Source organism: Corapipo altera, unplaced genomic scaffold (genome assembly GCF_003945725.1).
Source record: "Corapipo altera isolate COAL_440 unplaced genomic scaffold, ASM394572v1 61553, whole genome shotgun sequence".
Classification (NCBI taxonomy): domain Eukaryota; kingdom Metazoa; phylum Chordata; class Aves; order Passeriformes; family Pipridae; genus Corapipo; species Corapipo altera.
Window position 1 is genome coordinate 5,338,596 of NW_020884918.1, and position 13,547 is coordinate 5,352,142.

The window sequence follows — 13,547 nt, forward strand, 5'->3', positions numbered from 1 at the left end:
TCATAGAATCATTTAGGTCGAAAAAGACATGCAATATCCTTGAGTCCAACCATAAGATCATTGATGCATTTCATGCATCTTTACCACGTTTGCTTAGACAGTTTGGCCAAAAGTGAATCCTAGACATACTGCCAGATCCTTCCCGTCCTTCCTGAACACAGTTTTTGTGCAAGAAAATAGGATACTATGGGGAAATATATAGCTATGGAAGATACAAGCATTCTTGTTCATCATTTGTGATGAGCAAGAAACAACAGAGATGACTGCAGTGGCCCAAAGTCTGACCAGCACTTTCTTTCTGATAAAGACCACAGTCAGACACCTTCCCCCACCATATGCTGACAACAGCAGTATTTGTTGCCCTCTTCCCACTGGAGGTGGGTGTTGGCCGCGGATGCTTTTGTAGCTCCATGACAATGCAGGAGAATAGGATCTGTCAAACCACATTAGAGGCACGTGAGAAAAACCTCCAAGCGCTGAATTGTGGTTTATCAACACAGTTGTTTACAGATGCAGAGCTAAGCGTGTGTTTTCTTAAGTGCAGAGAATGCCTTTCAAGCTGCTCAGGAGGAGTATGGGTGAAACTTTTAGCTGAACTTGCTGCCTAGACAAGCCAGGGGAGGGCTGATAGCATGGTAATCAATGCTGGTAGAGCAAAAGACATATGCCTGAGGTTCAAGCAGATCACTCTTTTAATTTCCCAAACAGCTCAGTGCTGCTCTCCTCTGCACAGTCTCTGTGGTCTCCTCCAGTCTGCAGGTGATCACCTCCTGTCAGCATTTCGGGGCAGGTGATTATCCACTGTGCAGCAGTTCTCTGCTGTAATCAGTTTTTTGTTATGGACAGTCTAAACAGGCCATAGAAGGAGTGGGTTTGCCTCTCTGTACAGTAATGATGTCTGAGAGTAGGAAGAGCAAGAAAAAACACCCTGGTAGCAGTAAGATGGGACTACAGTGGTCTGACACTGGAAGGATGGGAAAATATGGTTTTCACCACCAATCTGGGCTGTTGGGAGCTGCCTCTTCCCATTACTCTGATTTCCCATACACAGAATCCTTTAGGTCAGAAAAGCCCTCCAAGGTAATTAAGTCCAACCATTCTCCCAGCACTGCCAAGACCACCACTAACCCATGTCCCCCAAGCGCCATATTGACACAGCTTTTAAATCCCTCCAGGGATGGGGACTCCACCACTGCCCTGAGCAGCTGTGCCAGGGCTGGACAACCCTTTCCATGAAGAAATCTTCCCTAATATCCAATCTAAACCTCCCCTGGTGCAACTTGAGGCTGTTTCCTCTTTTCCTGTCACTTGTCACCTGGGAGAAGAGATCAAACCTCATCGGGCTACGACCTCCTTTCCCTCTAAGCCTCCTTTTCTCCAGGCTTCCACTCCTCAGCCTGACAGGGAGGCACCTCTGACCACTGCAGCACATCAAACTCCACTGCCAGCTGGGGAGCAGTGACCCAGGACTGGCTCTGCAGACCTCTCTGACCAGTCTGGCTTTTCAGATCTACCTTCCCATGCTGTCCCCTCACCTTATTCAGATGCCAGCCAGCAAAAGGATTTCTTTTCTCATGCCATATCCGAAGCTTATAAAATGTGCCCAGATCAGGGAGCTCGATCTATAGAGGGGGAAAAAAGTGCATTATCCATTTCTGTATGTCAGCAAAAGATGCACACAAAGGACAACTCCGAACATCTTTTCAGAGCTAAATCAGAGAGGAGTCAATAACTAAGCCTAATCCCTATTTGCAGAAGACAAGCCATGTCATTTGCATCACCACCAAACTTCACCTCCAATACAGTAGGATTTACCAAGGTAAAGATCTCATGCTGATGATTTTCCATGCAGGGTTGAAGCTAATGCCCTGGAAAACAACACCAAGCCAAATTTATCACTTGGACAAGATTCATACCATGAACTTGTCAGTCTGTCCAGTTTCAAAGTTGTCTGAATTGTTGTCCAGCTTCATCTCATCTGACTTCCCCTTGTCTCCATAAATCTGGAAGAAGATGGTGGCATCTGTCCCTGCATTCTTAATGTCGCTTGTCCAGATCCACAGAGACCAGGGGTTCTCTAGAAAGAAAGGTTCAAGCCATTTGTTTTTAAAAGTAAGCTTTAAGGGTAACTTGGTAAAAAACCATAATTCTCATTATTTCCTCTGATAGGTAGAGAGGGTAGGATGATATGAAAGAAGACCAAGACATTTCCTCTTTTTCTGCACAAAACATAACAACATAATCTGCACAAAACAAAACAACATAATCAGCTGTTACATGACTTAAAGGAATGAGATTGGCTGGAAATACAATTCCGTGATTTCATTTAAAAGAAAATTAGGAAAAAACAAAAATCACCACTTGTCAGGTAAACCATATTCTTCTGTTATACATTAGTAACAGGGTAATGCAGGAATGTGCTCCATCCCTGTAATTTCAGTATACTTGTCAAACAATTCTAGCTTCACAGACCATAAAGCCAAGGAAATATTCAGCTTTCCTTTTGCCAAAGGGAAAGAGTCTCCAGTTACTTGAGCATGGTGCAATGCAGCTCCAGGTAGCCCCTCAACTTCCTGGATCTATGTCTGGAACAAGAAGCAATGCTGTATAGACATGGAATCACCTCATCCTGAGCTTTTCTGAGACTGCACTAGTTACCCCAGACCCTGTTTGCAAAACAGGCTGGCTCAGAGGCCACTCAGCTATCCCTAGCCAGGCTGCGCCATGTGGGGCAAACACACTCAAGAGCAATGCAAAGATATTTTCCAAAAGTTTTTAAATTACTTAAATGCCTAAATCCCACCCAACTTCAGTCAGCACTTTTTTTTAATGCTACGTGACGTGACAAAAGATTGTGGCCAAGCTGCAAATTTTTTATCCCTTAAGTCTTCTCTTTATTTTAACTGTAAGACCAGCAAGTTTACATTGATTTTCATATGAGAGAGTGGGTGCATATATAGAGGTGACATTATTTCTTCTAAAGAGCCCCTCATCTGCATTCTTTATTGATGATAATGTGTGTCGCTTCTGCAGGCCTTGCAGCACCTGCAGGAGAGGGAACAGCCTTCTTTCCTCACTCAGACATCAGCTGAATTATTAACAAATCTTAATGAGAGAATTCCTAACCCTTTCAGTATGCCTGAGCCCATACCAGCACGGCTTGACCTTCAGAGCCCAGAATGGAATATAAAAATATGATGACATGCATATAAATTAGATTTTTACCGATCTACTCAGTGTTTGAGTGTAAAAAAAAAAAAGGGGGGGCAAGAGCTACTGAAAAAAAATGAAGGGAAGATGGAACTCTTAGAAAAAGTTTTGTCCCTGTTTTAATAATATACAAAATGTTCATGACCACTTCTTTCTGAAAAGCACCAGGAGGTTTTATACGAGCAGAAATGAAGCAAAGGCAGTTCTGTGGATAACATGTGATAGAGAAGCCTGGTCTCCCTGGGGAAAAGAGCAAGGGCAATTCAGACACCAGAGACTGCTCTCATCTGTCTAGTTTGGCCTCCCTGACCTCTTGCTGAAGGAAAAGAGGAGTGATGCCTGTGTGGAGGGGGAAATGGGACCTTGTACCAGGATTAAATGCAGATAGAGGGCTGTCAGGGAGAAACCACACAGGGGGAAACATGGGTGAGCTAGGGCAGCAGCTGTTGGAGGTGACTAGGCATTTCCCCAAATGCCCATCATCCTCCTCCTATGGTTCATGGGGCACATTCCCCTGTTTTCTGTGCCTTCACATCAAGGCATCCAGGCAGTCAGGAAATTCTCAGAGCCAGAGCAAATACTCCCCAGGTCACAAACACCAGGGAGAGCTAAACCTGACACAACAGTTTCCAGTACAACATTCAAGATGAGGAAGGGAAGGAGTGAAAAAAAACAAAACAAAAAAACCAGAATAAATACAAGCTACACACGGAGCTGCAATCTGCTGTGGGAGCAGCTTGCGGATGCTGTGCTGGGAGATGTTTCACCATGGATACCCCAAGTGAGGTTCAGCCCAGCTTTGATCAGCTCTACAGAAAGGGACAGTCCTGTATGCACGAGGAGATAGGCGAGATGACATAATAGGTCTTTTCTAACTCCAAGTCTTACACTTCTATAATCTGGCAGCTAAAGGTCACAGATTTCTCAAGGCTAATGCTCCCTGTCTATCTCCTGCACTGCAGTGGCAGGGGAATTAGCCTGTCAATAACAATCAGAGTTGATAATAGAGGGTTAAAGGTTGCAGATGCTTTAGCTAAATGGACCGAGTCGGAGGCACAGTGTGGTTATAACACTGACTAACATTTAGATAAAGCTTATTTAAATGAACTGCTGTTTAAGCAGGAGCCCACCCGAAGCAAAGCAACGCGGATTAAGCTGTGTCCATTATCCTAATTAAAAGACTCTGTTTACACACACAGGCACTGGCGCAGGCGAGACGGGCAACTGATGTGTTTTGCTTGGTGCAAAACCAGCCAGCGAAGCGAGGCCGGTGCTGGAGCCTGTGTGGATGGACGAGCATGATGAACATGCCCGTGCACTGTTCAGCAAGGCACAGAGCAGCTCCTCCCTGCAAACGTATGCCATTGCCTCCCTCTAGAGAGAAACCTTCAAATTCAGCACCCCTGTGCCTCGAGAGGCACATTTAGTAGCTGCACAGGACTCACACTGGTTATTTCTCTAAGGTCAAGAATAAAAAAGAATTTGAAGTTAGCAGGAAGAGTTTTGTTTTTCTTCCCATTTTTTTTTTTTTTGTTCTCTCAGGGTTGTCTTCGTACTGTATTTAGGTTTTGTTTCCATCTCGAACAAGAAAACTTTGCTTCTGTAGTGATAGGAAATGTAGCCTGGCTTGTCTGCAAACATAAGATGGTGGCTGAGGAAGCCCCAAGCACAGCGAACCTAGGAAGGCTGAAAGATCAAACCTCTTCCCCTAAGAAAATGAGAGTAATTCCTCAAAATATTGTAGAAGTTTCATTTTAAACTCCCCAAAGCAGGATGTTCAAAGCTGAAGCTCATGCCACAACATCAGAAGGATGTGTTGCTGCTGGAGCGAGTCCAGAGGAGGCCATGGAGATGCTCCAAGGGCTGGAACCCCTCTGCTCTGGAGCCAGGTTGGGACAGCTGGGGGTGTGTTCACCTGGAGAAGAGAAGGATCCAGGGAGACCTGAGAGCCCCTTTCAGTGCCTAAAGGGGCTCCAGGAGAGCTGGAGAGGGACTTGGGACAAGGGATAGAGGGACAGGACAAGGGGGAATGGCTTCCCACTGTCAGAGGGCAGGGTTAGATGGGATATTGGGAAGCAATTCCTGGCTGTGAGGGTGGTGAAACCTTGGCCCAGGTTGACCAGAGAAGAAGCCATGACTACCCCATCTCTGGAAGTGTCCCAGGCCAGATTGGGTGGGGCTTGGAGCATCTGGGTCTAGTGGAAGATGTCCCTGCCCATGGCAGGGGGTTGGAATGAGATGGTCTGTAAATATCCCTCCCAACCCAAACCATTCTGTGACTCAATGACTCGCTTCACCTCTACTTGACCACAGGTCATCCCATGTCACTCAGGTGACACTCATGTTGCTTGTGGGACAGGAGTTGATGGTCACAGGAGGCCCCGGACACTTTTACCTACTTTTTAGTCTCTTCTGGCGTAAAGAGACCATTTCATAGAGTTCCCGCTCTATGAGACCATCTCCTTCATCTTCATCCAGCCATTTCCCACACGGGAAGGTTTGCTCAATACCAGTGAATGGGCAGTAAACCACCACCTGGGAAAAGAGATTGGGAAAGTGGAGTTGAATATTCTGCTACTGGCAGCTCCCTGGCACCTCGATCCTGGAAATTTAAATACCAAAACAGAGAAAGAGCTGTAGATCTTAGTCCTGCTCTCAAAATCAGCTTTTCTGGACCAACATGAACATGACTGGTTGTTCAATTCCCCATGTGCAGTAGTTACAACCCATCCGTCCTGTTATTCCCATTTTTGCAGCAGCACATCAAAAGGGGTCAACCAAGAAGAGGTGAAACACCAGGAGGGGAAGGGAATGGGAGTAGGCAGGGTGGCTGCAGGAGCCAGCCCTGCACCACACCAGTGCACGGCAGGGCTTTGCAGAACACGCAAGATACAAAAAGCCTTCAAACACATTCTAAGCTGACTTTGCTTTCCAGGAAAACTGCATTTCCACATAGCTTCAGGATAGGCAGCTGTCCCCCTCCCTATCCTCCCATCACCTCCTGCTGACCTTGCACGTGATCTCACATCACATATTGCCCCACTACCTCCCAGTAACAGCCGAGGTCAGCCACTTTTTGTTGATGGGTTTAGTTTTTTGGTTTTGTTTTTGTTTGTTTGTTTGTGTTTGGTTTTGTATTGTTTTGTTAGTTTCTGGTTTTATTTTTGTTTTGGTTTTTTGGGGGGAGGGGTTTTTTTTTCCTTGGGTTTTCTTTTTTTTTTAATAATTTCTGAGCTCCAGAGCAGCATCTAGAAACTTCAGGGAAGTCTGAATGTAGATGATAACTTTGAAACGCTCAGCACAATCCAAGGCTGCAATTCTGTCCGGTCCCTTGGGCGAACATCTGAAGGTGCTTTTGGAGCTGAGCAAACAATAATCTCTCTCTTTGTGACTGCAGAGGGGCAATCAACCCAATTAGCGAGTGATTGACTTATGCATCTACTGTGCCTTTGAGGCAATCAGCTACTCCCAAGCATGATGTATAGTATCGACTTGTTAAGTCGTGGATATTGCCATCCAAACAAAAGCAGGTTTATTTATTTATTTTTAAACTGTACTTGGTTGTTGGGGTCAGGGTGGGGTCAGGAGACAGTCTGACAGCTGCCTACAGACAAAAAAACTTGGCAGTGTTGGCTTAATGCTGGGATTCCATAACCACAGAGGTCTTTTCCAATCTAAATGATTCTTCGAGTTTATGATAATTTTAGTCTCACCTTCTCACAGAACCAGCCAGAACTGACTCCACAATTATCATGCCCAATGCTGACCCTGCTGAGAGGGCTGAGAAGAGCAGCTATCTCCACGTTAAAGAGATCTGTCCTGGCACGCTCAAATTCACCTCCTTCCAAGAAAATCTTCCCACTGTTCTTTAAGCCTTTGGAGCCGTGGAGGATTATGTGGATCTTGGAGTTTGTGCCAGCTCCTCTGATATCTCCTGTCACTACAGCCACGTTGTACACAATACCTGAAGGAATCAGGAGTTTAGTTAGGAAAAAAAAGAAGGGAGGAAAGGAGTCTGTGAATTATGATTTTGACTGGATTTAGGTCGGACTCTATTGGTTTCCCATTGGTCTATTTTGACTCTTGACTTAGACACAGTGCAATGCTTGATTTGTTTTTGTCCCACACATAACTCTGAGAAATACACATCTATCTTCAGACTGTCCAAGAGAAACAGGCTTGGGGTGACAAAATCCCTATCATATGTCCCAATGGAAAAAAATGGGGGTTTTTTATTCACCATGTGGTGATGATTAGGTGAAGAAAGGCGATGAAACTGAATTGGCAACTAAGCAGGTGAATTTTGAGAGATACCAAGCACTAAATGTGTCAGGGAGTGCTGAAAGGATGGAAAAGTGCTGCTTTAAACAGTGGTGGCAAGATCTGCAGCATCACAAAACTCTGGAAACTTCAGATCAGCAGTTTATAATGCTGCTGAAGTCACGAGAACCTCCATAGTCACTGTGAGAGCCCAAAGTTCCAGCAAAACAAGGTTTGGGAGACATACTAACTCAGCTGGAAGAAAGAAAAAATATTTCTGAAGGGAAGCCAATATGCATAAAAGTGTCCTGTTTGGTTTTCTGTGTTTTTTTCCTAGCTCAAACTGTTGGTCTAAGAAAGAAAACACTTCTTCCTACAGCCTTACCTCTCAGAAGGCTCATAGGCAAGTACACCTTAGACCTGTCTCATGGCACAAAGTAGACACCTAAAACACTCTAACAATGTCTTAGGGAGCATGTATAAAATAGTTGGGGCCCAAGCTAAGTTCTTTGATTAAATCAGCCAGAAATTTCAATAGGGACTTCGGATGAAATAGAAACATCAGAACTCACTCTCATCTAAATTATCCTCCCTTTGAAATTTACATTAAAAACTCGACTCAAGCATGCTTTACTATTGGATGTATCTTCAACAAAACTCATGAGAGCAGGAAAAAAGAATGCAGAGACACGAATGGTAAAAAGTAAAGGAAGCTTTTACTGAATGAATTACATTCCTGTTTTCTTTCCCATCTTCCCCTAATTTTTCTTAACAAGCATCCTGAAGTCAGGAATCTGCACCCAGACCACTTTCCTCATGCACATGCAGGGGGAATACAAGGACTGCAGATACTGGAGACCATGCAAGGAAGTAAAGAACAGCTGTTACATGCATGGTCAAAGTGTTTGCCTTTATGCTAATAAATAAATAAATACAGGCAGAACACTATCCAAATAATCTTCTGCCTTGTGATGAGTTCTTTTGTTGACTTTACATGCAAGTTTCTTTTAACAGAGACATAAATTTTGGTTGTCTTTGCTTTAACCATGCTGGATAATAAGAAAGACTGATTTAGGGATCAGCACTGCCTTTCTCATTTTGTAAAAGGATGTGTAGTTCCCCAGACAAGAACACAAAGTACAATATTCACTACTGCGTGGCACACTGGTGACTGTGGAAATAGCAAACCACTCCCTAGAACCTGGTGAGAGACTTGCTGAAGTAGAAGCCAGATCTTTCATCCTCTGCCCATCAGGCCCTTATCCAGGTGCCTCAGGTGATAAACCAGCTTGTAGGTCCTGCATGGGTTCACCAGTGAGATACAGAGGTGGGAAATAAGCTGGTAATTCAGGGACCCTTGTACAAAACATCCTGCTACGAGCAGATGGTTCACTGCAGATCTCCCTAAGCATAAGGCATTCAGTCTTCTCATGAAAACATGGCTAATAGCATTAACTTCCCATTTCCCACCACAGATTCAGCCCACGAATTTACCTGTGGCTTCAGTGCCCCCAACAAGAATGTCCCTCTGGATTTTTCCATCGTCTTCATCTAAAGCAAACCAGCGTCCAACCGGGAATTGGTACACACACTTATTGCCAATGTCCTCAATGATCACCTGAGAGAAAAAAGAAACAGCACTTTGGAAAATAAAAAAAAAAAAAAAAAAAAGGAAAAAGCAAAGGTGTTACATGCGGGTGGCAGAAGAGCAGAAGCTTAATGTACACACTCTGACCTGGTATTTAACATACTTAATACTCAAGCAGATCCCTCTCCACTCCCTAATTAGTACTGATACAATTTCAGACAATCGGTGAGTAAAACACCAGCTTTTTCCTTTTGCTTTTTTTATCCAGTGAACCCACTCTGCATCTCTCGCGGTGTACGAGACCAGATGTCTCTGCTATCAAGACCAGCTGGCTGGCCTGTCTTCCCTCTCTCCACAGCATGTTTGCTGGCTACTCTTCTCCATCAGCTGAGCAACAGCTTTTTGTTCTGCCTTGGGAACAGGCTGTGTTCTTTCTCTGTGCTTTAGGGCCTTGTTATAAAATAACACCTAGGAATTCCAGGGCAAATCAAGACCATCAGATCAGCTCTAGGTCATCTCTCAGGTCAAGACCATCAGACCTAGTAACATCACTTTATCCCGATCAGTTATTCCAGGATGGAACCATTGCAAAGGCAGCCGCGATACCCTGTGGTAGGAACAGCTTCTAATTTGGAGGGATTTGGCTCTTTGGACCACCAATGAGGTGGAGTTGTGCAAACATGACGAAGTTCAACCAGGCCAAGTGCAAGATCCCGCACCTGGGTTGGGGCAATTCAAAGCACAAACACTGGCTGGACAGAGAACAGACCAAGAGCACCCCTGGGGAGAAGGTCCTGGAGGGGCTGGTGGGTGAGAGGATGGACACGACCCAATCCAGAAACCCCCGTGCCCTGGGCTGATCCCACAGCGTGGGCAGCAGGGGAGGGGGGATTCTGCCCCTCTGCCCCATCAGATGAGATCCCCCTGCAGAGCTGCCTCCAGCCCTGGGGAACAACAGCACAGGGACGAGGAGCTGCTGGAGCAATTCCAGAGGAGGCCACGGAGATGCTCTGGGGGCTGGAGCCCCTCTGCTCTGGAGCCAGGCTGGGAGAGCTGGGAGTGTTCACCTGGAGAGGATAAGGCTGCAGGGAGACCTGAGAGCCCCTTCCAGTGCCTAAAGGGGCTCAGGAGAGCTGGAGAGGGACTTGGGATTAGCGTCTGAACTGATAGGATAAGGGGGAATGGCTTCCCACTGCCAGAGGGCAGGGTTAGATGGAATATTGGGAAGTAATTCCTGGCTGTAAGGGTGGTGAGGCCCTGGCCCAGGCTGCCCAGAGAAGCTGTGGCTGCCCCATCCCTGGAAGTTGGGCAGGGTTTGGAGCAACCTGATCTGGTGGAAGGCATCCCTTGCCCATGGCAGGGGGTTGGAAATAGATTGTCTTGAAGAACCCTGTCAAACCAAACCGTAGGATTCGGTGATATTTTAACAAAACAAGCCAGAGAACAATCTTCCCCTTTAATACTAGATGGTAGTTTTTTGCACCTCCTGCTGAGGTGTTTCTTACCAATATCTTCTTCTGGGCTCCTGAAGCCTGCCATAGATAGAGTTACTGTAGTATCTTAAAACAGCAGAGAAGGGTACTGAAGAATTTCAGTAAGAAGAGAAGAAATCAAAATGTCTATTCCTCTGTGTGGCTTATGCCTCAGAGGAGAAAAAAAAAAATCGCTATTGTGGATAGAAAGCCCTTGACACTTTTCTCAACAAACGGAGAATCTGAAATCTGTCTTTTCGGATAAATTTATGAAGCCATTCTCTGGAAAACAGAGCTTCCCCTCCTGTCACTCATCCCACACCGTGCTGTTGCCTGTAGCATCACTGATTCTCGTTGTGCCTTCGTAGACATCAGCATCTGCCAGGGCTGGGGTTGTCAGGATGAGAGAGCAGTGCCGTGCTGGAGTGTTAGAGAATAAAACAGACGAGGTTCAGGAGAAATATCAACACTGATTCCTCTCTACCAGCTGATCCTCTTTGGGTTCCTTCTAATGGATTTATTCATAAATTTAGAGGCAGAAAACCATCTCTGAGGATAAGCCACACTGAAAACACAAGAAACTTGAGAACAGGTTCATTCAGGTGTGAGAATGCTAGAGCCTCCAAGTATTGGAGCAACTCACACAAAACCATCTACCAACAGTAGACAATAACTGAGATATTTTAGCTCAGTTCTCTGAATTTCTAGATGAATTTGCAAGCTATAAGTTGCTTTGCACTTAACCACAGACATCTTGGAGGCTTGTGGTAGGGTTAACGTGTTGGCTGCAAGTCATCACCACTCCAGGCTTAGGGACTTAGCAAACTCACCAACACTAAAAAACATGTCACGTCACCTGTGACGTGAGAATGAGGTTCTTTTTCTGTGCTTTTTTCCCCTCACTGTCTGATAGACTGAGCACAACTGCTCTGGTTTTCATTTCTGCATTTTTCATGGACAATCAACATCATAACTTTTTCTGCATTGTATGGTGATGGTGGAAAAGCATGTGCTAATATTTGCATTTGTAATCCATCAAACTACTCTCTTACCTAGGATTTACAAATCTGGGGTGAGATCTTCTGCAGATTAAAGCCAGCTATGTTAAATTACATTAAAAAAACATTAAAAGAAAATGAGACTAGAGGGAAGAGTCATAGATTTCTCCTTTTAAAATACTCCTTCAACCATTTCACTAAAAGCTGTAATACCTTCCTACCTTATAGCAGCAGATTAAAATGAGCAGGAAAGAGGAAGAAAGGGATCTTTGTGGCAGGTATATCTCTTTTGCTGTGCCAATGACAAATCACTTAAACTTGGCCAAGCTGTAAGTCTGCAAATTTCCAGTGTGAACAGACCCAACAGATATTTCTTAGACTTTGGTATCTTTATGGTCTTGATAATGAGTTAAGTCAACAGAACGAGAGGGGGCTTGGAGGCCCTGGCTTGAAGAATTCATCCTCCTTGGTCAAACAAACTGCTGTGATTGAGACAGGACCTGTGTCAGTGTTTTACCACCTTCATTGTAAAAAACCCCAAACTTATTCCTTATGTCTAATCCAGATCAGCCCTCTTTTAGTTTGAAACCAAACTACCCAACTGGAATTCTAATTGCCCAATTTGAATTTGCTGCACCTGGTTGAGATGCACCATGCTGGCACGTACAAGGCTGCTGCCAGCACTTCATCAGCCCTCTTTGCTCTGCAGAAAAAGCAAGTCCTGAAGAGGAAACTTCTGGAAAGGTGAAAACTTGATTTGTGACTCTCTCAGTAACTTGTATCACCAGCAATTATCCTTACATTTTCTTGGTACCAGAACCCTGAGAGGGTAAGTGGGATATTTTGACCCCTGGCATGCTTATATTGAATTTCTCATGAGTAACTAACCTTTGCAAGGAACCAGCCAGCAGAGCCTCCCTTGTTATTATGCCCTATATTAATCTTTCTTAATTTTCCCAGATTTGGAGCATCGAGTGTGAACTTGTCCTCTGCTCCTTTTTCAAAGTTGTCTTTGTCATTGTCCAGTCTCCTCACACCTGAGGGGGAAAAAAAGATAAAAAAATAAAATAAGATTAAACAAACAAATAAACAATAATAAATAATAACTCCAAGGAGGAAAGGGTTACTGGCACATGTGTGTTTGTAAGTAAAGGAATATTTAGGAATGTCATCACTGGCTGAATCAAATATTCCCCAGGTATCAGCTCTCTGCAACCAGGATTCAAGGTAAAGGCAGAGGACTTTATATTCTAATAAAAAGGGTACCTTTTCTCGAGCACACAAAAGACCAGGATTTCCATTCTAATGTCACAGTTACTTACAGCTCTCAGAGCTTTCAGAAATATATATCCAGATGGCTCTTAAATCTTTTTTTTTCTTTTTTTTTCTTTTTTTTTTTTTTAATATCACCACATTTCCCTTTTATTTTTAATGTCTTTGAAAATCTCCAAACTGTTCAAAAAAAAGGCTTTGGTCACAAGCTGCAGACTTTGACATTTCAGGACACGGAATTCTTTGCTGCATCCGACAGGAAGGATTTATTTTCAAATTAGGACCCAGCCAGGGCTGTTGGCTTTTTCCTGATCTGACAGAAGTCTGCCTTTATGAAAAGTATTAAAGCTCTGACTGTGGTTGCAGCCAACGTTGCTCCTGTGTGAGTGATGCTGTGAGTTGGATTGAACCCACCCAAGGCACCAGTGCAGGGAAAAGTGTCAGTGGGCAATTCATCCCACTTTCCTTAGAAAGCAATGAATCATTTTCTAGGGGTGTTATTTCTTTGTGTAGATATGACAGAGTGCCAGGACAACCAGCTTAGATTTAGACTCCCACTTTCGGATGTCTTCAGTGAGATCAGATGAATCCCCTTGTAAAAGTCTGGAGGATTAATCAAGGATGAGCCCCATCCACTAGCTTTCATCATCTGTTCAAGGATACTTGGCAGACATAATATCATTATTTCTTGAATTTGATAGGATAGGTGCAGTGTAGAAGCGAGAGAATATTTGCTCTCTGGGTCTC

At 44.4% G+C, this 13,547-nt stretch overlaps 1 protein-coding gene across 1 annotated transcript in view; it reads right to left on the reverse strand.

The window, feature by feature from the left end:
• LOXHD1 (lipoxygenase homology domains 1) overlaps positions 1–13,547 on the reverse strand; it is a 151,292-nt gene that overhangs the window by 94,693 nt on the left and 43,052 nt on the right. The window contains exons 7-12 of the mRNA XM_027656088.1: positions 12,417–12,565; positions 8,965–9,088; positions 6,924–7,174; positions 5,610–5,745; positions 1,917–2,077; positions 1,536–1,622 (exon numbers count right to left, since the gene is read on the reverse strand). Coding sequence (XP_027511889.1) covers positions 1,536–1,622; positions 1,917–2,077; positions 5,610–5,745; positions 6,924–7,174; positions 8,965–9,088; positions 12,417–12,565 — 908 coding nt within the window. The remainder of the gene's footprint in view (positions 1–1,535; positions 1,623–1,916; positions 2,078–5,609; positions 5,746–6,923; positions 7,175–8,964; positions 9,089–12,416; positions 12,566–13,547) is intronic.